General features: G+C 51.2%; 1 protein-coding gene across 1 annotated transcript; it reads left to right on the top strand.

The window, feature by feature from the left end:
* The first annotated feature begins 13,221 nt into the window (after positions 1–13,221).
* Mafb (MAF bZIP transcription factor B) lies at positions 13,222–16,495 on the top strand. Its single transcript, XM_004630908.3, has one exon. It carries the CDS (start codon positions 13,580–13,582, stop codon positions 14,558–14,560), a length of 981 nt encoding a protein of 326 aa, XP_004630965.1. The 5' UTR covers positions 13,222–13,579; the 3' UTR covers positions 14,561–16,495.
* Positions 16,496–24,475: the final 7,980 nt, after the last annotated feature.

Below are 24,475 nucleotides of genomic sequence, written 5' to 3'. Positions count from 1 at the left end.
TTTTCAAACATGCAAAAGAAGAGAGAATTGCAACAAATCTCTTCCATAACTTTGACACCATGCCCTTGATGGAGAGTATTTAAAACAAATTCTAGGCATCAGTTCATCTCATACATAAGCAGTTTAAGTGATACTTTAAGCAGCTAAGGGCTTACCCACAATATCATTATTACATCTAACAAAATAAAAAACAACTCCTATAATATATAATATTTGGTCAATATTCAAATATTTCTTTTTTAATTTTTTTATTATTTTATTTTTTGATATTCAAATATTTCTGATTGATCCAAGAATGTGTTTTTATATTTAGTTTGTCTGAGTTAGGTCTAAACATAGCATTTGATTGTCAAAGTCTCTTACATTGCTTTCTAATGTCCATTTTCTGCTTCTTATATTTAAAAATGTTATTTATTTCTCTTTTTAAAAATCCTTGGGGCTGGTGAGATGGCTCGGTGGTCTAAAGCACCTACTTAGAACAAGCTTAGCAAAGCACAGGGACCGCGGTTCAATCCCCCAGCACCACACACACACACACACACACACACAAATAAATAAATAAAAAATTAAAAAAAATAAAAAAATAAAAATCCTGCTTATTTCTTTTTTTGAAATGTGATCTATTTATGGGTAAACATGGGTCTTGTGTTCTGTTGACAGTTTTGCATCATGAGTATAGCAGTTACTTCCTTGTGGTACTACTTAGCTTGTTCCTCCATCCCCTGTATTTCTGGAAAACTGGTAGCTAGGTGTTAAGATCTGAGCAGAGTCGTATCTTATCATGGGCTGGGCGTCTTTGTAGGTGGTGATGTGCTCTTGTTGAATCACATCCGAATGTCTAGTCATCTCTCCTGTAATGATGTTAAGATTGATCTCTGGCTGATCCTGTCATTAATCAACTCCGACTCCCATCTCTACTTCCACTGCTATATGAACTTGTTTTGTAAAACAAGTCAGTTGAAAGCATTGATCATTTTCAGCAGAAGTGGGAGCAGCAAGGGCTCGTGGAACACATCCTGATTTAGGCAACAGCCCAGCTGAGAGGCATAATATCTGCTCTTCAGTTCTCTTGAATATAAGATGGGACTCATAAAAATGGCTTCTACAACTAATAACTGGGTTGTTTTGTGCATAATCATCAGCACCCAAAATTCTGTGCTTAGAGTATAGTTATTCACTTATCCTCCAGCAATCTTGTAAAGCTTGTGCAAGTATCAGTTCCATTATACAAATGGTGAAGAGGAGAAACAGACAGGGTAGGTAACTTGTCCAAGGCTGCACAGCTAGTAAATAACAGAGCTAGGATTTGAACCCAGACAGTTAAGTTCAGAGCCTGTGTGTGTAAAAATACAATGCTGTTAAACATACATCATATCCAAGGGAATTCTCTATTCTCCCCCATGCTGGGTGTTTGTTGAATCATCACCAGGAATGGGCACTTGTTAATCTCATCTGAAGATGAGCACAGGCTAGAGTATGGTGGCCCCAGTTACATGTTTCATTCTGCGTCCTCATCTGTCCCCTCCTACTGTTGGATGGGCCAGAGATAAACAGCTTACATGCTACAGGGGGAGCTGTAAAACATAGATTTCCATCTTCATTTGGGTAGGATTTTACTTATAGCAATAAAAAAATCACTGAATTTCTAAGATGTGAAGTGGCTTGGCCAAGATCAAACAGTAAGCTTGCTACTGAGGTAGGATTAGAATCCCAGACTGTCCAGCTTGGCCAGTGGTGTTGGATGCCCTGCTTTTCCTATCCCAGAGAGAGAGAGGTCTGTCCCTTTACCTCCCACCCTACACTCTTTGGAGGCAGGTTCATTTTGGCCGGGATGCCTCTGGGACACAGAAATGGAGAAACACGCCTTCTGAAGTTGCTACAGCCTTTCGGGGCTTGCCTGGCATATCAGAGGCATTTGCTTCTTGTCACTGCTGTAGATGTATGGGTCTGATGAGCTCACACTCCTGCAGGCATTCTGAGAACTTACTTTCCTGCCTTCTGGCCTCAGACTGGAACCAAAATCAAATAAATGTGCAGAGCCAGGATTTGAAACTAGTTCTTTTGATTCCAAGTCCTGGAAAGGCCAGAAATAAAAGTAAGCTCATGATTATCCATGCCAGTATATCTACCATGACACAGCCCTGTATTGCACATGAGGGCAGTGAGGCTCAGAGAGGGGCCTCAATGAATTTATACAGCTTCAGCAATGTACAGGCTGATGCAAAAGGGCAAGTTGCTCCTCCCGTGACTCAGGAGGTTCGAAGGGTGGTTTCCTATGGGGCTCACATCTACGCTCAGACACGGAGGGCACCCAGTGAGCTCAGGATGCCTTGGCTGGAGGCTGGGGGTGTTTCTGAGCCAAGTGAACCAGCCCATTCTCTGTGGTCCAGGCCATCTGATTACAAAGGCCAAGACAATAATTGAAGGTGGCTTTGGGTTCTTTGGGTAGGAGCTGGCGCCAAAGCTCAGGGGCTCTGTTGGCGCCTCGAGCCCTGAGCATTCGCTAATGGACCGTGGCTGATCCCAGGACTGATTGGCAGCCGGCCCCAAGGTCCTCAGGGAAATCCTGAAAACTGTGGTCTCCAACTTGGAGACACTGTTCCTTCTGGGAGCCACCGGATGGGGATGGGGGATGTGTCCTCTTGGTCCAAGGCAGAAGTGCTTCTGAGCCAATGAGTGAGATTAACTGAGACCCTCTGCCCCCAATCACCTGGCTGGAACATGAGTTGAGGGTCCCTGACAGTGAAATACAGCAAGCTGTCAAAATGCTGACCTCTCATTTCCTCTTCCCACTGCCTCTTTACTCTGTCTCCTGGGCTGGCCAGCATCCTGGTCCCTGCCAGAATGACAGCAGGGCCAGGAAGAGTGCTCAAAGTTGTTCTCAAATAACACATTGGGGTGGGGGCAAACCCAAGGCCAGCCAGGCCATTGGCACTCCCGGGATAGAGGAAAGAGGAATTAACCCTTCTGGAGATCTCTGAGGCCTAAGGGCTCCCTGGCTGTCTCAGAAGGGCTTTTCAGGCCCAGGGCACGTGTAAGCCAAGGCACAGAGGCACAAATGACTAAGAGGAGACTATCACAGGGGAGCCATAAGGCAGAGCATTGTGGGGAGGGGGCAGGGGAGAAGCTCTTTCGAGTGGGGGAGCCTGAAAGCGAGGACTGGACTTTCAGCCCCTACTTCCGTGCCACTTGGGATCCGTCGAAGGCTTTAGAGTGAGGGCAGAAGAGAGGCATGGGTCTGATGAGCTCACACTCCGCCCAGAGTGGTGTCCGCCCAGAGCCATGGCTCGTTTTAAAAGCACATTAGGTAGGGCAAAAGGCAAGCGCAAAGACTGCATCTGACCTTTCCCTAGGACATCCGCTACCCACGAGCTTTGCGCATCACCCAAATTTTATTCATCTACCCAAATGGCGCTTTGAGAAAAAGGCGCTTTAGGAAACTGCTATAAATCCAGAGCAAGTCACCATGGTAACCTGATTAGCAGCTAAATTAAGTTCATGATTAAGAAGAAATAAATAAAAATAACTCTCGTCCTTGGTTGGGGCTACCCACTGGGCCACTGGCAGCTGAGCAGATGCTGAAGCTTTGCAAAGTTGGGGTTCCAGCGTGGCCCGGGCCCCTCAGAGGGCTTTTGGGTCGGGTCCTGCGCGCTCATTGGCAGCCAAGGGTAAAGAAGCGCTGGCCGCGGCTGCCCGGGAGTGGATGAGGCCCCTGGTGGTCAGGCCGGGCAGTGCAGGCTGCACTTGCAAGAGCCGAAGCCATGGATTTCTTCTCAAGGAGCACAAGGATCATAAACCCTCCCAAGGCGTCATCGCTTTGTTTTTATTTTATTTTTTAAAGAAAATTACATTTTTTATTTTTTTAAAGAGAATAAAAATAGTAAAATAGCATTATAAACGACGCAAAGTTTCACTCAACAAAATAATAGGAATTTAGCAATGGTTGTTACATTGCATGCTGTTATCTTCTAGAATACTACACTTTTGTCCGATTGTCCCATCCCTGCATTCCCAGGGCCGTATGTCCTTGGTGCCCGGGACCCTGACACCGTTTAGACTTGCTTTTGGTTTTCGAGAGCCTGTGTCTGGTGGTAGACACAGCTAAGTACAGGTTCCTGGTAACTAGGCACAGTGTGTACAAGACGCTGTGGCAATGCGGGCAAGCTGGGCAGACGTCTGCTTGGGGGTAGCCAGTAGGCCAGACTAGAACAACTTGATCAGCCCTGAAGAGACCCAAAGGGCCCCCTTGGGGATGTGCAGTTAGCAAAACCAGGCATTAGCAGCAGCAGACTTGAGTGTCCAGAGAAACGGGTCTCCTGATGCTCTTCCTGCCCTCCCCCTGGCCACGGGAGTCTAGAGCAATGGCTAGACTCAAACAGGCTTTCAGTCCACTCTCCGCCACTTGGTAGCTTTGGCCTCTGGTGAGGGATTTAACTTCTGTGATCTTTAGCTTTATTACATACAAACAAGGCACCAAAAAGCTGAAATAATCTAACAGTTAAAAATACCAAAGCATGAAAACAAAATTGGTCCAAAGAAAAACTTACACTAGATTCAGGAGCTGGGGCACTGTTTTAATTGAGCATCTATTATGCCCAAGGACTTCTGCAGGCCTGAATGTTACGAATGGACCGAAGGATTGAATAGAAACAGATTTTTTTTTAGGGGGGCTAGGCTGTGGTCAATGCATCAAAGGATACATATTCCCATTGTGGACATGCAGGGACATACACACACACACACACACACACACACACACGATAGTCTAGGTCTTCTATAGCATTATAGAAGGCCCTAGATGCCCAATTCCACTCATCTGTGCCTACTCTCCAACATTTAGCATACAATGACCTGCTGCAGGGTCTCATTTCTGGGCCTCTGACACCCTCCCCCACAGGATTCTTCTGCAGAGCCTTCTCAGGGCCTCATTTTTGTGGCAGAAGTTGAGGCTTTCATGTACATCTTTCCGCTCACACAGAAGGGCTGCCCGACTCTCGCTGCAGAAGCTGCACCTGCCAGCACACCCTCCAGCCTTCCTTCCTGGCCTTGCTGACACCTCCACCATCCTCTTTCCCGAAAGGAGCTTGCAGTTTCTCAGCCGAGCCGGACTGGATGAAAATCTGCCCAGCTCCTTCTTCCAGTCTCTCCCTCCCTGCTCGGCAAGATTGGGAAGCTGCAAGCCCAACCCTTCCATCAAAAAGGAACTTGAAAAATACTTGGAGCGAAAACTGCTAACTGTGCATCCTCGTTCAGTGCTGGTGCCGATATTAAATCAGGAAATGGCACTGAACAGCCGCTCCAAACACAGAAGCAGGGGTTGTCAACACAAAGACCAAAAGCAATCTCTAACAGACAGAGGTGAAAGGGACCTGGCACGAGACCAGGCTGGGGGCAACACCCGGGAAAGGGTCCCTAAACTCCACTCTTCTGTGCTGACTCTCCAACATTCAGCATACAGCCAGTTTCTGGTACTGAGAGATGAAAAAAAATTAAGCATGTCGCTTAAATGCCTTTGGGATTCTCTTCTTTAGTTCTATAAATATTTATTGAGCACCTACTATGTGGCTGGCAGGGAGCAAAAAAAAGACACCAGCCCATCTAGAGAAGATCTTCTAGCCCTAAGCTAAGAACAGAGCTCCAAGTCTTTGACATGGCACTCAGGGGCTTTCAAGCGCTGGCTCTTACGAAAGCCTGCAACTTTGTCTCCAACCTCCCCCAAAGTGTCCCAGGCAACACCTGCAGTGCCTTTATGTAGTGCCTTTCCTCAGATTGGTCCTTTCACTGTGTCTTCTGGCATTTGTATTTGACACTGCTTAACCTTCAAACCTTGCTCAAGTATCACCTCTTCTCTGCAATCTTATCTGCATGTCTTGTGATCCAGTAATTCCACTGGGGGGGGGGGTGGTTGTAGAAAAACATTTTCACAGAGGCCACAAGGAGTGTGTACAGTGCTGTTCATTGTAGTCTTGTTGCAATAATAAAGATTAGAAATGGTTTAACTTCTCATCAGTATAGGACAGGATTTAAAAAAAAAATCCAACACAGGCCAGTCATTGAATGGGATGCCGTGCATTAATTAGAAAAGGAGAAATGGCACTTGGGAGGCTGAGGCAGAAAGACAGATTTTGGCTGGCCTGGCCTATGTAAGGAGATACTATCTCAAAAAAAAAAAAGAAAAGAAAAAGAAAAAAAAAATGAATCAACAAAGAAAGGAAGGAAGGAAGAAAGGAAAAAAGGAAGGAAGCTTGAAATATATTGACCCAGAAGTTGCTGGGTGAAACTAAAAAGCAAGCTCTAGCTCTAGACATAGATTCTAAAAACTGTAATGTCGCATTTTTACAATGAGAGCAGCGTCTTGCGCAGTTGTCCGTTTCATCTTTTTTTTTTCTTTTCAAAGTTTTATTGATAAACATATAGCAATGAGACAGTTTCAAATCAAATTGAAAGTACAGTTTCAATAATACACTGCATATATTCTTCTTAGTGGTTAATTGCTGTACAAGATGCAGACTTGTGATCCCGTTTCATCTTATAAGGAAGAAAGGGAAAACAAGACCGAGTGACCACAGCAGCTCTGGCTGACCTGAGCCTGGCTTTGGCACGGCAGACAGCATCATTCCCTGCAGCAGTCACAGGCAGCAGATCCCAGGGCGGTGGCGGAGCATCCCCCACTTTCTCTGTACCTAGACATTTGCTCCCCAAGCTGTGACGAACCTGGGTTGGGAAGCTACGGTGCTGGGCCCTGAGGAGCACCCAGTCAATGGAGGAGGGAGCAAGAAGGCCAGTGTGGTGGCAGGACTCAGAGTGTGAAGGTTCCCGGGACTGGCCGTTTGGGACTGGAGGAAGGAGTGACTGGAGGACACTCAGGAAAGAAAGGCTTGAGGGCCCTGGGCGTGGGCTGGTGAGGCAGCCTCAGTGTTTGTTTGGTCAGTAATTTCTTTCATTTGTTCACTCATCCTGACATTGGTTGAATTCCTTATGGTGTGGCGGTACAGGGTCTTGCTGTGCATGCAGAGATTTCCTCCAGGAGCACGTTGTAGCCTATGTGGGAGAACCACCCAGGAAACTTGTTAAAATGTGAATTCCTGGGCTCTCCTCAGACCTGTAAAATCAGATGGCTGGGGCTTGAGAATTTTTTTTAATACACTTTCTCAAGTGGAAAACCTTTGGACTAGTTGACCAAACAATTTCCTTTGGGCTCTCCTGAGTTATTTCTTAAGGTTTCTCCCAAACTGAGATCACCTATCCAGCTGGAAGAAGGAAGGGACAGAGATATGAGTCTTGCCAAGTGACTCCAGTGAATGGCTTCCCTAGCATGACAAGGACCATGTCTAGTCAACTCTTGTCTCCATCCTCACCCCCAGGGACATCCCAGTCCTTCAGAGGCTTGAGAAAGTTCACATCCTACCTCTTCTAAGTCATTCATAAACAACAGATTGACTCACTGTGAGTCTGGGGAATGGTGTGTGCAAAAGCCCTGCAGTAGAACACATCTTAAGCTGTGGAAGAACTTAAAGAAATCAGCATGACTGAAGCCCTGAGAACAGAGAATGGAATGACAGGTGAGGTGGGAGAAGCCGGCAGGAGCTGATCATCCCGGAACTGAAGGCCATGCGGAGGGCTTTGGTTCTTGTCTGAGTAACAAAGCAGCTTGTATATGAACCAGGGAGTGAGGTGGGTGGGTAGGATCATCAGAGCCATAGGTTCATGTAGCGTGAAAACTGGCTCCACTTCTCTGTGGAAAAGCAGAGAATTTGGAGCTGGAGCCTCTGTGGATGAGGGAAGCACCAGGTGGGAGCCCGGTGAGATCTTGAGGTGGGGGAGGGGTGGGTGTCAGTTTGGGCTCTGGAAAGTGAGAACCTTAGCCCTGGCTAAATTCTCGGGATGTCTAACTCTGCCGTGGGTTGGTGGGGGTGTGCTGGTTACATCTCGCTGCCCTGTGGCTCTGAGTGGAAGTCAGCTGCTTTTTATTCTCTTCCTCTCCCTTTTCCTTTTTTTCCCCTTTTATCTTTTCTGATATGTAAGCACCAGGTGAACTGAAGATAAAGGTCAAACTCAGGTCAAAGGCAGCACCAAGGGTCAGAGCCAAAATCAGAGTTCAGGCTGAGGACAAGAGTAAGGGACATCCGAGGGTAGACGACTCTGTGATATTTTTCTCCTTTCTCTTTTTTTCTTTTTGGGACAGGTTCTGGCTTTGTAATTCAGGCTGCTCTTAAAGTCACTATGTAGCCCAGGCTAGCTTTCAACTCCCAGGGATCCTCCTGCCTCAGCCTCCTGAGCGCTGGGATTACAGGCGAGTGCCACTGTGCCCGACATTTCTCTCCTTTTGCTTGCACCTCTACATTGTTTTCTCACCAGACTCCACAGTCAAAGAAATAGAAAGGGGAAAAGAAAGAACCTAAGGGAGAGTATGGGCATCAGCAAGAAGGTGCGTAAATGTCCCTCTGAGCAGAGACTTGGCACTTGGTTGAGATTTAGCACTGACCTGAAGGGCGACACTAATCCCAGAGGACTGGGAATCTTGCTGCAGACACAGGCATGAAGAGATGTGCTGCCACTTGGATCTTGAGGCTGCTACCCAGCCAAGATACAGACCCCACACATCCCAGCACCCAGAGCCCTCGACTTGGGGCTGTAAGTTCTAGCTCATCTCTTTTGGGCAACTTCAAATGAACACCTAGCTGACGTTTTGGTGGGTAGCCCTACCACCCACCTCCTAGGGCGGCTGGGATCACCGAGTGAATTGGTGTGTACAAAACTTTCAGGACGGTGCTACAAATTCCCATCAACCTCTCTGCTGCCTCTCTCTGTAAAAGAGATAATACTGATAATTGGCGCCTCTTAGAGTCATGAAAATTGAATGACCAAGTGAAAAAATAAAAGGTCTTACAACTTGCTGTACAAACAGAGGTGAATGTGAGTGTGGAATATCCCATCATAATACTTCCTGGTTATCTAATGTAGTGTTGTCCGACAGAAATAGAATGTGAGCCTCGCATGCAAGCTAAAATTTTCTAACAGTTGCATTAAAACGAAGTAAGAAGAAGCAGGTATAATGCTTCTAACAATAAATTCCCACTTCCCAGTGTGTGTGTGTGTGTGTGTGTGTGTGTGTGTGTGTGTGTATGATTCCTGGTCTCTTAGGGGGTCAGCCATGGAAGGGACTCTGCGGAGACAAAATGTCTCTGGCTTCCTATTGAGGACTACTGAGTCCTTCAACTGCCCAAGGGTTGCCAGCACCCCCCATTTCAAGTGTGACCTTCTTGGACATTCTGCATTGCAATATGATGGACTTTGCATGTGTCCTGGGGAAAGTGGAAGTGACAGCTACCTTGGGGAAAGAGGAAGAGGAAGGGCAAGAAAACATTTGGAGGTTGCCAGGGGACGAGAGTAGCACAGAGTAGCACAAGAGCTTCCCATCAGGCTTTGGAAAAGGCAGCAGAGACCTGTAGTTTTTGGAGGAGACAGGTGACACAAGGCGTAGGTGATGAAAACGCAGAACACAGACTCCTGGGAGGTGGGTCTTGTCTCCTGATGCAGAATGCTCCCTAGAGGAACTCAGCCTTGGAACACTTAGTATCACTGGCTGCTCTTAGCAACCCACAGTAGTAGGACTCCACAACCTACTAGACTCTAAGGCCAGGAAGTTCTGGCTTCCCAAATAACAATAATAGCACAGGCATACACAGCTCTCCTGTAGGTCTACAATTGAGCTGAACCCTTAAGGGCACAGAGATACTGACCAAAGATCTGCAGCCCTCAGGGGAACCCTGAGTGGACCAGGTACCTTCTGGGTGCAGGCAGAGGTGTGCGGGCTCAGCTGTGGGGGAAGCGCACAGGTGGCTGGTGGCAGGCACTCTTGAGTTATTCCATCTGCTCCGTAGAGGCAGGGAGAGGCTGCCCAGCAAACCCCACACTTAGACTTGTGGACCCTGAATGACTTCCCCTGGCTCCAGACCACCCCAGGTGGGCCAGGCACTTTGAGTTGGACCCTGCAAGGGCCCTTCCATGGCTTTTTGTAATTGAAGGTTCCTAAAGTTGACCTTCCTGGACAGTAGCCCTGGCCAACTGGAGGTGGGTAGGAAAAGGGTGTTGTTTTGGGGTGAAAACCTGAAACTGGAGATTTGACAGTTAGAGACAGCTGTCAGCTGAGAGACTCTGGCCACCTCCAGTCCTCGGCTTTCCTTGACAAGGCTTGGGATGCACTGCACCTCATCTCCTGCCTCCTTTCCACAGCTTCCAAGCCGCACTTCTCCCACACCTTCTCTTGTGCAGGACTCACGGTCAGTAAGTACGCAGCGCCCCTAACCCCACCTGCCTTTTAGAGACCGGGTACTTTTTCTGGGTTTGGCTACATATTTGGAACTCAGAGCCCAGGACGCTGCTTCAGAGCCAGTGGTGGTGCCACGCAGGGAGAGCCAAAGGCCTGGCGCTCCATGACCTGTGGCAGAGCTCAGCAGAAGCCGGGGCTGGGGAGGCTGGGGCAGAGATGCAGCCTGAAATCCGGCAAACTTCCAATCTTGTCACTCAGCCGCAGCCGGCAGGAGTGGGCTTTCTAACATTTGAGGGGTTGGGACATGGTTAGAGGAGGGAGTGGCTGCGCTGGAACAGCTGCAGAGAAACTAATTTGGGGCGGGGGTACACCTAGGGACGGTCGGAGGTAGTCCAAGTCCAGGGGAACAGAGTGACCGAAATGGAGACCGGCATGGGGACAAAGAAGAGAGAGCCTGCCTAGACAAAGAGCGAGGTCTTAGAGACCCCTAAGGGGCTGGGGAGATAGACTGCGGCTAGTCGCCCGTGGAGGTTTGGGACTCCAGGGCTGGGACCTCAGGAATCCTCCGATTCTGAACGGACCGCACACCTGAGACTCGGGTCTCCTTCCCGGAGGGCAAGGGCCTGGCAGACCGGAGAAGACGTGTGTGAATGTGTGTGAGTGTGTGTGTGTGTGTGTGTGTGTGTGTGTGTAGCAGGGTACAGCCATGCCTGCACTTTTGGGAGCGCCCACGGAGGGGCTGCAGAGTCCGGAACACTTTGGAGCCTGCGGGTCTTTTGTGACTGGGAGACAGGGCGCTGGCCCCCGTAGATCAGTGGGTCTAAGAGAACTGGTGTGTTTGTCCGTCCCAGCTCGCCCGAGGCTAGAACCACAGTCTATGCAGGGAAGGACAACGGCCTCAAAATGTTCTCAATTGAGCTAGGCTCGGAGTGTACGCTTACCTCTCTGAAACGCAACGGGACACTTTCAGAGTGGTGCGCGTCCCCAGCGCCAAGCTTCTGTAGGGGCGGCTCTGCGAAACAACCCGGGATCCCTCACCTTAGGCAGCCGAGTCATTTCTGTGGGGACCACGCTTCTGGAAGAGGGCTCAAAACATTCTCCATACAGTACAGTTGCGGACCTAAATCTTTTAGATCAAGTTTTAGTTAAACTTATATTCATTTTATTAAAAATAGGCGACCTAAATCACTTTCTACTCCAGCCTCTCCGAGGGCGCAAGAGAAGAGAAGGTTTTCAGATTAACTGGAGTCGAATATTTTACAGTTAAAAAAAACAATCTGGCTTCGTCCATAAGGGTGTAGCCCACTGGCCTCATGCAGCGTAGGTGATACTGGTCCCCGCAGAGAGGGCCTGGAAACACTCACCCTGGGCACTCTCCGCCTGCCTTTCTCTGCGCGACCAAACCTTTAAAGCAGAAGGCGACGTGGGAGGCGGGTCAGGTCTCCGGGTCCAGCGAATTCGCGATTTATCCACTTTCGGTTCCTGGGCCGGGATCTCGAGAAAATGTACTTTTACCTATAATGACCCGGGGTACGGAGGGTGCGCGGCGCCGGCGTGTCCTGTCTGAATGCCTGGCGCGCTGCGCTCCTGTCTCCCCGTCTGCGCTCCGGGAAGGTTCCCGCACACAGCCCGAAGCCGTTCGCAGTGCGCTTCCACTTTCGGCCGTTGGGCCCCCCTCCCCTAGAACCTTTCCGCTCCGAGAACAGCAGACTCACACCCCCTAAGGGAAGGCAGGGGCTAGGAATTTCAGCGGGGGCGACCAGAGCTGGTGTAGAGGCTAATTCCGAAGACAGGACTAGAGGACCTGTGCGTGGCTAGAGCAGAACTTGACCCAGCTCCGGCTCGGGTGCACATAAAGCCCACCCTCTGGGATGTCTCGGTTTGGGCCAGGTAAGGTGACCTGGTTGAGTCGGAGGCGCCGTCCAAGCCTCCAGGTAAAGTGCAAGAACTTGGGGCGCCTTTGCACACAGTGGCCACTTGGGGTCGCACTTTATGCCTGTTTGAGCCTGGCTGCTGTGGGCAGGCGTCGGGCTCTGCTTAATCTTTACAAAACCTTCAAACAAAAACAGGGTCGTTCTCCAGCAGCCGAGAGCCACCGGGGCACCGTCCCGGGCTGGCCTAGGCCTAAACCCTTGGAGCGCTCGGGGTTGCGTTCGTCTGGCTGGGGGAAGGGATTTAGCGCCTCTGGGCCGATTGTTTCTCTGTGGAGGTCTTGAGCTTTTGGGGGTGGGGTGAACACAGGGAGCGGCAAAGCCAGCTGGGTCTCATCGCAGAAGTCGGCCACTGCTCCGACCAGGAGACCAACGACCCCTCTTCGCCTAAGAAAGGTCCCGAGATTGAGAGTTGGGTCTAAACACAACTCCTGGAGCCCCGACTCCTCCCTCCTCCAACACAAACACGCGCAGACCTCCAGAAACACAGGCGCACACGGCTTGCATTCACGCAGCCCGCAGCCGCGAGGACACAGAGCGTCGCCCACTGGGCGGGGACCGCTAGGGAACAAAGGGCCCAGGAGGAGTCGTTCCGGCGCTCCTTCGGAGCTTCCTTGGGGGTGACAGGGCTGGGGGTGGGAGTGCAAGGGGCACTGAGCGAGGAGCGCGTGCAGACGTGGTGGAGGAAGCAGTCCTGGGCCCAGGGGTGTGGCGCGCGCGGAAGGCGAGCGCGCGGGGGCTCGGACCTGGAGGGTGTGGGGGCTGGGCCAGGCCGCCAGTCCCACTCCGCTCCGGTCCTCTGCCAGTCCCCGGCGGCTCCTGGGCCGTTCGGCCGCTTGTCAGCTGACGCGGGGGGCGGGGGAGCTGTCAGGCGCGCCCCGCCCAGCGCCGCTGGGCCGCTGGGGCCGCGCAGCCATTGGCCAGCGCGCGGGGCCGCCCGGGCCCCCACGCCCCAGTGACATCAGGAAGGCGATAAAAGGCAGCGGCGGCGGCGATTCCTGCACAGCTGCACCGCTGGGCTGCGAGCGGCTGCGAGCGAGAGCCCCAGAGCCGGAGAGCGAGTGGCGGGCGCCCGCCCCGCGCCTCCCCTCCGCCCACCGCGCGCCTCGTTCGCCTTTCCACCCCGCCCGCCAGGCCCGGCTCGCTCCCGGTGCGGCCACAGCCCCCGAGCTCTGGGGCAACACGGGCAGCCTCGGAACTCCCCGGCTCGCCGCCGCGTCCCCAGACAAAGGCTTGGCCAGCGGCCCCGGCCCGCTGCGCCCTTAGCTCCCCGCCTCCCCTGCTTGCAGCTCTTCGCCCCCGCGCTTGGCTCGGCGCGCCTCGGCCGGCCGCAAAGTTTCCCCGGCAGCAGCGGCGGCTGAGCCTCGCGTCAGCGATGGCCGCGGAGCTGAGCATGGGGCCAGAGCTGCCCACCAGCCCGCTGGCCATGGAGTACGTCAACGACTTCGACCTGCTCAAGTTCGACGTGAAGAAAGAGCCGCTGGGTCGTGCGGAGCGTCCGGGCCGACCCTGCACACGCCTGCAGCCGGCCGGCTCCGTGTCGTCCACACCGCTCAGCACACCATGTAGTTCGGTTCCCTCTTCGCCCAGCTTCAGCCCGACTGAACAGAAGACCCACCTCGAGGACCTGTACTGGATGGCGAGCAACTACCAGCCGATGAATCCCGAGGCGCTCAACCTGACGCCGGAGGATGCGGTGGAGGCGCTCATTGGTGCGCACCCAGTGCCACAGCCGCTGCAGAGCTTCGACGGCTTCCGAGGCGCTCACCACCACCACCACCATCACCACCACCCTCACCCGCACCACGCGTACCCAGGTGCCGGCGTGGCCCACGAGGACCTGGGCCCCCACGCGCACCCGCACCATCACCATCACCACCAAGCGTCGCCCCCGCCGCCGCCGTCCAACGCCACCAGCCCCGCGCAACAGCTGTCCAACAACCACCCCGGGCCAAGTCCGCACGCGGCGGCGGCGGCCACGGTGGCCGGCGGCAACGGCAGCGTGGAGGACCGCTTCTCTGACGACCAGCTCGTGTCAATGTCAGTGCGTGAGCTGAACCGCCATCTGCGGGGCTTCACCAAGGACGAGGTGATCCGCCTGAAGCAGAAGCGGCGGACCCTGAAGAACCGGGGCTACGCCCAATCGTGCAGGTATAAACGCGTCCAGCAGAAACACCACCTGGAGAATGAGAAGACTCAGCTCATTCAGCAGGTGGAGCAGCTTAAGCAGGAGGTGTCCCGGCTGGCCCGCGAGAGAGACGCCTACAAGGTCAAGTGCGAGAAACTCGCCAACTCCGGCTTCAGGGAGGCGGGCTCCACCAGCGACAGCCCCTCCTCTCCCGAGTTCTTTCTGTGAGTCGCGGCGGGTCCCAGCCCGCGCCCTTGTCCCGGCCCGGACTCCCTGTCCCGTGTCCCCAGCCCTGGACTTCCCTGGACCTTGTCCCTGCCATGGCCCCAGCCTTGACCTGTTTGACTTGAGCGAGAGGGAGGAAGGGCACACGGGCCGCGAGCGACGGGCGGGAGCGCGGGAGGCAGGGGACTTTGGCTAAGGCGAGAGTAGCGCACGCCAACCACCGCCTCCTAGACTCGAGCGGAGCCTCAGAGACGAGGGGGTGGGAGGTCCGGAGCAACTTTTCTCCAGGCAGGAAGGCGGCGAAGCATAGTACCGAGAAGTCGCCAAGGCAGTCTGGAGACGCTGGCTTTTCTGAACTTTGAGAGTGCCGGCTGCTGCTTCGCTGTCCGGAGCTCTGTCCGCTCTAGGAAGAGAGCAGAGGAGAGGGACCCTGGCGTCTCCGGCAGGCGCGAGGCCAGGTTGAGCGGAAGGGGATGAACAGATGGACCTGCGGGGTCTAGAGTCCAGAGAACACTGGCTCTCAGCCGGGAGACGCGGTCCTTGGCTAGGACGTTCCAGCGCGCAAATCTCATCCGTTTTATTGCCTGCTCGATTATATAGAAAAATACGAAAATCTGCATTAAAAATATTAATCCTGCATGCTGGACATGTATGGTAATAATTTCTATTTTGTACCATTTTCTTGTTTAACTTTAGCATGTTGTTGACCATGATTCATAACCCCCTTGTTTCTTTGGGTGAGAAGGGATCGCAGTTGGGAAAACTCCAGTGGCTGTGAGCCGGGTTTCAGCCCTGGCTGCTGGTTTGTAAATACCTGCCCCCACCAAACCGCACGGAGTACGTACGTGGCAGCAAGCTGAGGGTCTTTGTTTGGGTTTATTATTAGACCCTTTTCTTTGTAAGTTTACAAAAAAGGGGGGAAAAGAGAGAGAGAGAGAAAGTTCCAGACATTTAGCATCAGACAACTTTGTCTTGGGGTAACCTTGGAAGTTGCACGATTTCTTCTGTCCCTCTCCTGTTTTGTTCTCTCTCTCTCTCTCTCTCTCTCTCTCTCTCTCTCTCTCTCTCTCTCTCTCTCTCTCTTTTCCTCCTGTTTAGTTTTCAGTTTTGTGGGCTTTGATGCACAGTACAAGGACAGGACAGCTGTGGAGTTCCACACCTCTTCCCCAATCCCTGCCTAGTTTCTTGGCCAAATTGACACGTCTAATAAGAGGAAAGCAAAATAGATCTCTTGGGCTTTTTATTGTACTCAGAATCACCCCAGGGTCCCTTTGGAATTTGCCAGGCTGACATTAATTCTGAGGGTCCCCAGTTCTCCTCCTGGGGTGAAAAGCATTAGCATCCTTGACACTGGTCTGTGACCAGAGCTTGCATTGACCCACCTGCCTCATTCAGGACGTAGCAAAACACCGAACATTGGCAAGTGATTGCAGCTTTCAAGTGTGCTCTTTAGAAGTATATGTTTCTTTCCCTGCTTTTGAGATGGCAGGAGAAGTTATTGGCGGTGTTTCTCTCCCCCTCCTTCAGTTGTATAGTAGTTATCCAGGAGAGCTGGGTGTTTTTCTTTATTATTACTTTTTTTTCTGCAGGTCAGTAAAAGGATTTAAGTTGCACTGACAAAATATACCAAAATTAAAGACTATTTTTTAGTTCCCATTTGAAATTGCTGGCGCTGCTGGCCAGATGCATTTCTGAGTTTGTATTAGTTGATAAATTAACAGTAATAACAAGATTGTATGAACCGCATGGTGCTTGCAGTTTTAAATATTGTGGATATTCGTCCTGCATCAGAAACGAGCTTTGGTTTTTACTGATTCAACTGTGTTGAAATCAAATTTACCGCAACAGAAATTGTTTTTATTTCATGTAAAATAAGGGATCAATTTCAAACCCTGCTTATGATATGAAAATATTAAAACCTAGTCTATTGTAGTTTTATTCAGACTGGTTTCTGTTTTTTGGTTATTAAAATGGTTTCCTATTTTGCCTATTAAAACCATGGAAATGGTGTTTATTTAGAGGACTGCGTCGTCGCATGACTTTGATTCGTTTCTTGCTTCTTCAAGAACTGCACCAACTTTGGAGCTTGGCCACCTGAAGAAAGTATAAACGAGCCCAGGCACATCTTTCCATTAAGTTCGTGGAAACTCCAATGTGTTCTCAGGTTTTTATCCTGAGTCCAGACAGTGGTCAAGAGTTGGCTTGTGAGTGGAGATGCAGGTGCAGGTCTAAAAGGCTCTGGAATCCCCGGGCGTTGGCATGTCCCACTTTTTCAGCACTTTCTGACTTGGTGATCAGGGCTGCCTGCGGGCCTGCCAGCTCTGGCTCTGAGTTGGTAAATGGCAGAAATCAGGAAGCCAAGACTTGCTCCTCTGATGGGTCTTTTGGTGTTTAGGGCTGTCCTGGCTTTCCTGCCCAGGCTTAAGGTCTCTAGGGGAGCTCCTGCTTGGCACCCTGAGACTGAATACCTGCTCTGAATGGAGAGCTGGCCTCCTCCCTAACATAGGTGGAGGCAGTGAAACCAGCACTGAATCTTGGGGTGCTCAGTCCTTGAAACACAAAGGCCCTCCTCAGCTCCTTTGGGGGGTTACTACGTAAAGGTGAACCTGCAGCTGAGACTGGGATCCTTCAGCCCCACAGAAGGGCTCCGCACTGAGTATCCAGTCAGGCTCCTCAGACTGAGGATCAGAGAGATTTGGGGCATCTTTTGGCATAACAGCTGTCACTGCAGCCTGAAGATCCCCAACCTGGAGGTAGCCCTAGACTTTTCCTTTTTCCTGATTCTTAGGAAAGCAGTGTCCACCTAGATTGCCCCAAACTCCTCTCAGCCTCCATGCAATCCAGTTTATAATCTAGGATTGGCCTCGGATACCCCTGAAAGGTGGAGAAGAACTGATGAACCTCAGAAGAGTTCTGCACTCTTTTTGGTAGTGGCTGACTCCTGTGACTTTCCTGTCCCCAGCCTGAGATTATCTGGCTCCATGTTCTTAACAGGAAATTTCAGGACCTGAAAGTGAGGTAGAGGAGCCCAGGCTTTGGTGTCTCATCCAAGCACTGGAGCTGGGAGGAACCTGGGGGAGAGAGGCAGAGAGTTGAGCTCGCAGGGCATGGAACTGGGTCTGGATCCCCGGAGATTGGGAGGGTGGGAGTGGTAACTAAGGTCTAGGAAAGAGCGAGATCTGAAAATAAAGACACGAATATGAACAATAACATACACACATACAGTACTTGGTGTTTAGTAAGAGAGAAGCTTGGGATTCAAGCTCTCCAGTTTAGTTCCCAAATCTAGTTCGTTGCACCAACAGAAAGACCTGTCTGGCAGGGAAGGATCTGGTTGCGATCTGGGAGGAGGAAGTGGTTGAGGCTGTGGTTGCCGACTTTGTCCTTGTGTGCTGGAAGAAGAAGGAATCAGAGGGCATGCTAGTTTTGTAGTTTCATACTTAAGTTCTTCTACACAGAACATGTACAAATGCTTCCCTTGTGGGGCGAAAGAGGACTGTGTCAGGGTCAGGCGGGAAGCCAGAAGGAACTCGGCTGTGTGTGCCCCACAGAGACCAAGGGAGGATCACAGACTCCTGGTGGTGGAGGCCCAACCGGACCCGTGGCCTGCCTCCTTGTGGAATCATCTGAGCAACCAGCACGCCCCACCTCTAGGGTCATTTAGGCTTGGTCTGTGAAAAGCCTCCCGGTTGGGAAGGAGAGTTGTGAATTGCACAGCCTTGGTTTTTCTCCTCCAGGGCACAGAGAAACCCCAACGCACTCAGTAACAGCTGCCATCACCTTGCATCCAGTGGCACAAGGTGGTTCAGGTCAGTTCAGAGTGACCAGCTGCGCCTTGCAGAAGATAACACTTGCACAACCCAGCCCTAGCTACACCCAGAAACACACGCCCACACCCTGCAGCCACACTGAAGCCCACTCAGGCACTGCAGACCCTGCACCAAGTCATCAATCGACCATTAGCCTGCTGCGGACACAGAACAGAGGCATACTAGGCAGCTCCCTGGAGGAGCCCGGGGCTTTGGATCCTAGAGGGCGGATTTGTCCAGAAGGTACAACCGGCTGGTCTCTACCCGCAGTCTGCCTTTGCGACCCACCAGGATGCCCTGACCCAGCACCCACAAGTCCAGGAAAAGAGAAGTGGTTCCCGAGCACCGAGCACCTTCAACTCGGCGGCACTCTGCAGGATTCATCCCCTCTTTCCGTTCTTGCTGCTCCCGGTAGCTCTCCATCAGATCGTCATGTCCAGGGGCTGGGAGCAGAGGCGGGCGGTGGCGTCCTCCAGCGCAAGAAGTCTTCCAAGCCCAAGCTGGTCCCATGTAGACAGGCTGGCGCCTGCACCCGGAGACACACTCGGAGACACACAGACACCGGGACGCACGTGGAGGGGGGTGGGGGGCACACACGGGCTCTGGGGATGCGGCTCTATTCCTGCTGTGCCCCATACTGGGCGGCCCGATGCACTCGCATTGGGTGCGAAGCCCTCTTCCTGCCATCCTGTATCTTAAGGGTGTTGGGGATCTGGGTTGGCAGCCGCTGCCCTCACCTTCACCAAGCCACGTCCGGGGAAGGCGCTGGGGCGGCTCCCAGAAGCTTGGGCTCCTCACAGCCTCTGCAAGGATCAGCCCCTTCCCTTGCCTTCCGTGGCAAGCCCCAGCCGGTCTCCACCAGCCGCCTGCGGTGGACCGCTGCGACGCCCCAAAGACCCGCACTCACAAGTCCAGGAAAAGAGAAGTGGGTCCAGAGGACGCTTTTCTTTTCTGTTTTGTTCTTCCATCTTTCCTTTTTCTCTTCCTCTTTCCTTTCTCTTTTCTTTTCTTCCTTCTCTCTTTTCTTTATTTTTCTTCTTCCCTCCCTCCATTCTTCCTTCTTTCTTTCCTCTCTTTTTCTTTCCCCCTTTTCCCATCCTCCCCCGCACCATTCCCCATTCCTTTATTCCTTCCTCCCTAACCTCTTGTTTCAGAGAAGTTTCTCATTCTGTTTGCTTTCTCTTCTGCCTTTTATCCGGTGCTTCCCAGTGGGGATGGGCTACAGAGCAGGTCCTGAGGAACCTGGAGGGAACAGGGCGGCCAAGGACGATGGCTGAGGTCTGCAGTCTCTGCAGAATGGGTGCTGCCAGTTAATTTAGACCTTGCCTGGACTCCTTCGGCTCTCCCGTGCTTTCCTTTGTTCCCCTGGCCAGCACCAAGGTTGGAAGGTGGCCAGCAGGGAGCAGTGTCCCGAAGGCCAGCGAGGGGCAGCTCTGTGATGGGGATCCCTGGAGAGCCGAGGCTGGCTGTGCATCCGGGGCCCCCTTTCAGTCCCAGGCAGGCTTCTCACATTCCCTGGTCTCTAAACATTTATGTGGCAGGATAATTCCCTGCTTACTGGAGGACACTCATTTTCCTCTTGTCATGCCCGTGCCTGCCTGGGGACACTCTTGAAGGTAGCTGCCAAGAACCACACTAGAGATATACCAGGCTGGTCACTTGGTTTCTGCTGTGACCTGGAGTTATAGCGCTTGCCACCCACACCAATTCCTTACACCACCACTCTCCTGTGCGTAGTCCCTAGACCATCGCCTCCAGGTTGCCAGAAACGTCAGGTTTAGAGTTTCCAGTCCTTGCAAGCAAGCTTTCAAATGCAAAGATTGCATTCTGGGCCATTCTCTCTTCTGAAAGGAAAATCCAGAGCTGACTTGTGGAGTAACTGGAACCCTTTCCTCTGCGGGCTACAGACCCAAGGCCAGGCCTTTCCTCCTAGAGATAGTTGTGTTTAGTTTTGTTATGTAAGAAATCCTTTTCCCCTCACTAGAATCAAAGCCCTCAAATGGCACATCCTGTAGGTAGTGTCATTTCCAGTAGTGGCCCTCGGGGAAGAAGTCAGTGTGGCTGGAAGAGCTTCTCCAGGCTGGTGACTAGCAGGGCACACTTCATCGACAGTCTCATTGCAGCGACTGAAATGACATGAGGGTCCTTCCTGGGTCCAGGGTGTACCTGGCTTGCAGAAGCAGCACCTCCAGGCTTTTGAGGTTGTGGCTTTCCTGGCTTACCAAGTCTAGACTTTTTGAGAAAGAAGCAACTGCTGCAGAATTTCATCCTTTCCACAGTTCCTGTGCTAGGGGCAGGGGTCCAGCCCATGGAAAGCACATTTTAAAGCTGAGGAGCACCCATTCTCTAGGCCTTCCTAGGTCTCTTCATCTGCCTTTCTCTCTCCAAACACAGGTCCCTGGTGCTGCCTGGCCCCCTTCCCCTCCTCTCCTCTTCTCTGTCCTTCCCTCCCCCTTTTCTCCTCCCCTCCTCTCTTCTCCCCTCCCCTCCACTCTCTTTTTCTCTTTCTCTTTCACTTTCTCTTTTCCAAGCCTTCTATTTCTTAGTCTTCTTAATACTTTTCTCTGTTGTCCTGTGCATGTTATCTTAAAGGATGCATTTACACAAGAAGATCAGAGCTAATATTCTCACTTGGAGGAAATTAAATACATGAGAAAAATCACTGCTCCAGTACATGGAACCCACCTAAATTAATAATGAGGATTTGTTTCAAGCAATATTCAGTTTTTGTGGCCTCTGCATTCTTTGCATGTAAAAGTTACTTTCATGTTAAAAACAAAACAAAACAAAACAAAACAAAACACCGAACCGGCAGCCATGCATTCTGTATTCTGTTTTATTTGTATCAAAAGGGGATGTTGTTTTGGAGAGTGCAGGGTAATGGGAGATCTGGAATTTTCTGGAAGGAATAAACCAGTTCCAGTATGAGAAGAAACGTAAAGATACCGATCCAACATTTATATTGTTGTGTTTTGCCTTTTGGGTCTTTGTGGATTTTACTAAGGTTTAGATTTCTTCCAATAGATGACTAGTGGAGGGAAGCTAGAGGAACTCATTTCGGAGTTCGGAGACTGATGGAGGCATTGATCCTGGCCTGTGACTCCATCAAACCCAGAAGCTGAGCCTGCCCTTGGCCACTCTCAAGTTTCCTGTTTCTTCTGATCTGTCACCTTTGCTGCCCTATCTCTGCCACTGTTTCAGGCCCATGAGGTTTACTTTGGAGAGGCCACGGCCCTGGACTGGTCTGGAGTCAGCTCTGCCTTTCTTGAGTGAGCAGAGAAGGGCTGTACTTCCTAGGCTAGGGTTTGGTCTCTGCCCCCCTTTGTGTCCTGGCATCTAGACCCTGGAGCAGATGCCCCTTGCCCCAGATAAGGGTCAAGCAGGTCAAAAAGCAGAAGAGACGTAAATGTAGGGCTTAGTAGTATTCTGATATTTCACTTACCTCTATACCAGAAAGAAAGAAGGAAAGATGGAAGGGAAAAAGAAAGAAGAGGGACAGGGAGCAGGCTGCTATTATCTGTAGGTTAAGGTTGGAGAAACAAGGCCCAGAGGGTTTTTCTCAGGATCACCCAGTGGAAGATCCAGAGCTTGATTCTCTGCCCATCTGCTGATCAAAATTTTGCATTTTTGCTACCAGCCCCCATAAGTCTACTATCTTCATCTGAAACATTTGCAAGTATGGAGGAGTGGGAAAGAGCTTTTTGGGAATCATCTCCTTGGTAAGTCTCTTTGTAGAGGTAGTTATTAGCTTCATGCTCTTCAGTCACAAGGCTTTTTGTCCAGGTGAGTTCATGGACCACTCGGACTTGGGGACACAGCAGGCACCATGAAGACAGAGGTGTCACAGAGAAGCTGCAATAGTTTCTCATATCATTGCAAAAGAAGATACTGGTTGGGTAAACCGTGTGTGTGTGTGTGTGTGTGTGTGTGTGTGTGTGTGTGTGCATACATGCACGCGTGTGTGGGTATGTGCACATGTGCATGTGTGTGTAGTGGAGGTCATCTTGGCCTTAGCTGTCTTGAGACTTCAGTGCTGTTTGTAGGTGAGTGAATAGTCCAATTCCCAGCCATCTGCTTTCAACTGAACTTCACAATAAATGGATCAGACGTACCAGAGCAAATAAATGCTCACAGAAGCAGCAGCCTATAGACGAGGCAATTCTGACGGCATCATTCAGGTGAACAGAACCTGCTTCTGGGGTGATACTGAAGCTTTGGATTTTCACGGAGATATGTTTTCACTTTCAGGCTGGGCACTACATGAACATCCATGTGTACACTCTCATGCTCGAGTGTGGGGAGACAGGCTTGCATCCATACACACGTGCAAGCGTGTGCTCAGTTGCTGTGTCCCTACTCGCATTTATACAGATTAAATAAGTACCCATGTCTGTCTCTTTTCATGTCTACCTGCATGTGTGTCAAAATACTCATGCATGTGCATTTACAGTGTGCAGACAGTGTTTACAGTATGTACACAGGGGCATGGAGTTACACTCATATCAAAACATAGTTGATTGCACAGACATGTACAGGTCCCTGTACAGTCTCACAGGTTTACACACACACACACACACACACACACACACACACACACTCATTTATAATTGAACACTGGCTTTCACATTCATTCATGCATAAACACCATGTAACAAGTAGAAGGTGGCGCTGGTGGGGTTAATGGAGGCCCCAGACGCCCATAAATATTTATACAAACCTCTCAAGCTCTCCAAGTGGGAGATGAAACCTCTCCCTACCAGGTCCTGTAAATCACACAGCTGTTGTGTGTTGCCTGTCAGATCCAGAGCTGTGCAGTAGCTGTGCAGCCCATGCTCCAGGAAGGCAACACATATGTGCTAGAGCACGCGTCGCCCTCCACACCTAGTCAGGCTTCCTAGCAAATATGCCAAGGATTCTTCTCTAAGCAGCAAAAGGAAACATTTTAGTGCTGGTGACTGAGCTGGTCCCATGAGTGTGGGGTTGAAGGGGCAGAAAGACAGTTTGTGAAGATCTGAAACTCCTCTTCTGTAGGGAGGACAGAAGCAATTCTGACGGGGCCTGAAGTGCATGGGGCCTGGGTGAGGAGGGGGGTACAAGAATGGGGCAGGGTCCTGGGCAGAGTGCAGGTTTGGTGTAGCAGGGACTCCAGCTTCTGGAGCTGTGTTCACCTTCCAAGGCCTTGGGTCCCCTCAGCCAACTGAAGGGCAGGGCCTGCAGTTCCTGTGACTGTGGCCAGCAGGTGCTCAGCCTCCATACCCAATCCATGCATCTGACACTGAGCAAAGGTTTATTTGTGTCCTTCATGTATACGCCAGGCCTGGTATTAGGTGTTGACAATATGACAATGAATAAAAGCAGAAGCCACCCCAGGCTACACGGAGTTTGCAATTGAACAGGAGAGAAGAGCTGCTGCCAGATGTATTAACAAGCATGCCATCTCAGAGAGGCGACTGCTACGGAGGAATGCCCCCTGGTCCTCTGAGACCATACACATGACATTGGAGCCAGTAAACAGGAGAAAGGCACCAGGAAGGCTTCCTGGAGGAAGTGATGTTTGAACTGAAACCTTTGTTCTGCAAAAGGTTGTCTGAGTCAGATGGATAGAGCACTCCAGACGGAGCTGTCCTGGTGAAAATTGCTGTGGTGACAGAAGTTTTCCATTCAGTAAGGTGGTCCTTAGCCCAGAGTGGCCACTGAGCCTTTCAAATGTGGCTTGTGCCTCTGAGGTCTTGAATTTTATTATCATTAGTTTTTAGTTTCCATTAATTTTAAGAGAACTGACCTGGACTCCTGTCTCTTCTCTGATTTTCCTCCTCCTTTACTTCGTTGCCCTCCTTGTTCTCTTCTAACACACTTGCCACATAGGCTGCTTTGTTGCTCTGGACCCTGCTGGCTACTGCTCTCGCTCAGGGTGTTTGCTGAAGTGGCTCCCTTTGCCTGGACCCTCCTCCCTAACCTCCTTCAGGCCCTGGCTCAGACTGCATCACCCCCATGGTGCTGACCTCAACTCCCTGCTGAAAGAGGCAGCTTGCCTTCTTCCTGGCCAGGCACTGCTGGCCTACCTCAGACTTCTCTGCTATTCCCTTCCCTCCTCTCTCCTTCCCTCCCC

The sequence above is a fragment of the Octodon degus genome, unplaced genomic scaffold, assembly GCF_000260255.1.
Source record: "Octodon degus isolate 3935 unplaced genomic scaffold, OctDeg1.0 scaffold00037, whole genome shotgun sequence".
Lineage (NCBI taxonomy): Eukaryota > Metazoa > Chordata > Mammalia > Rodentia > Octodontidae > Octodon > Octodon degus.
The sequence above is the reverse complement of the archived record's forward strand: the minus strand, read 5'-3'. Positions and strand labels throughout refer to the sequence as shown.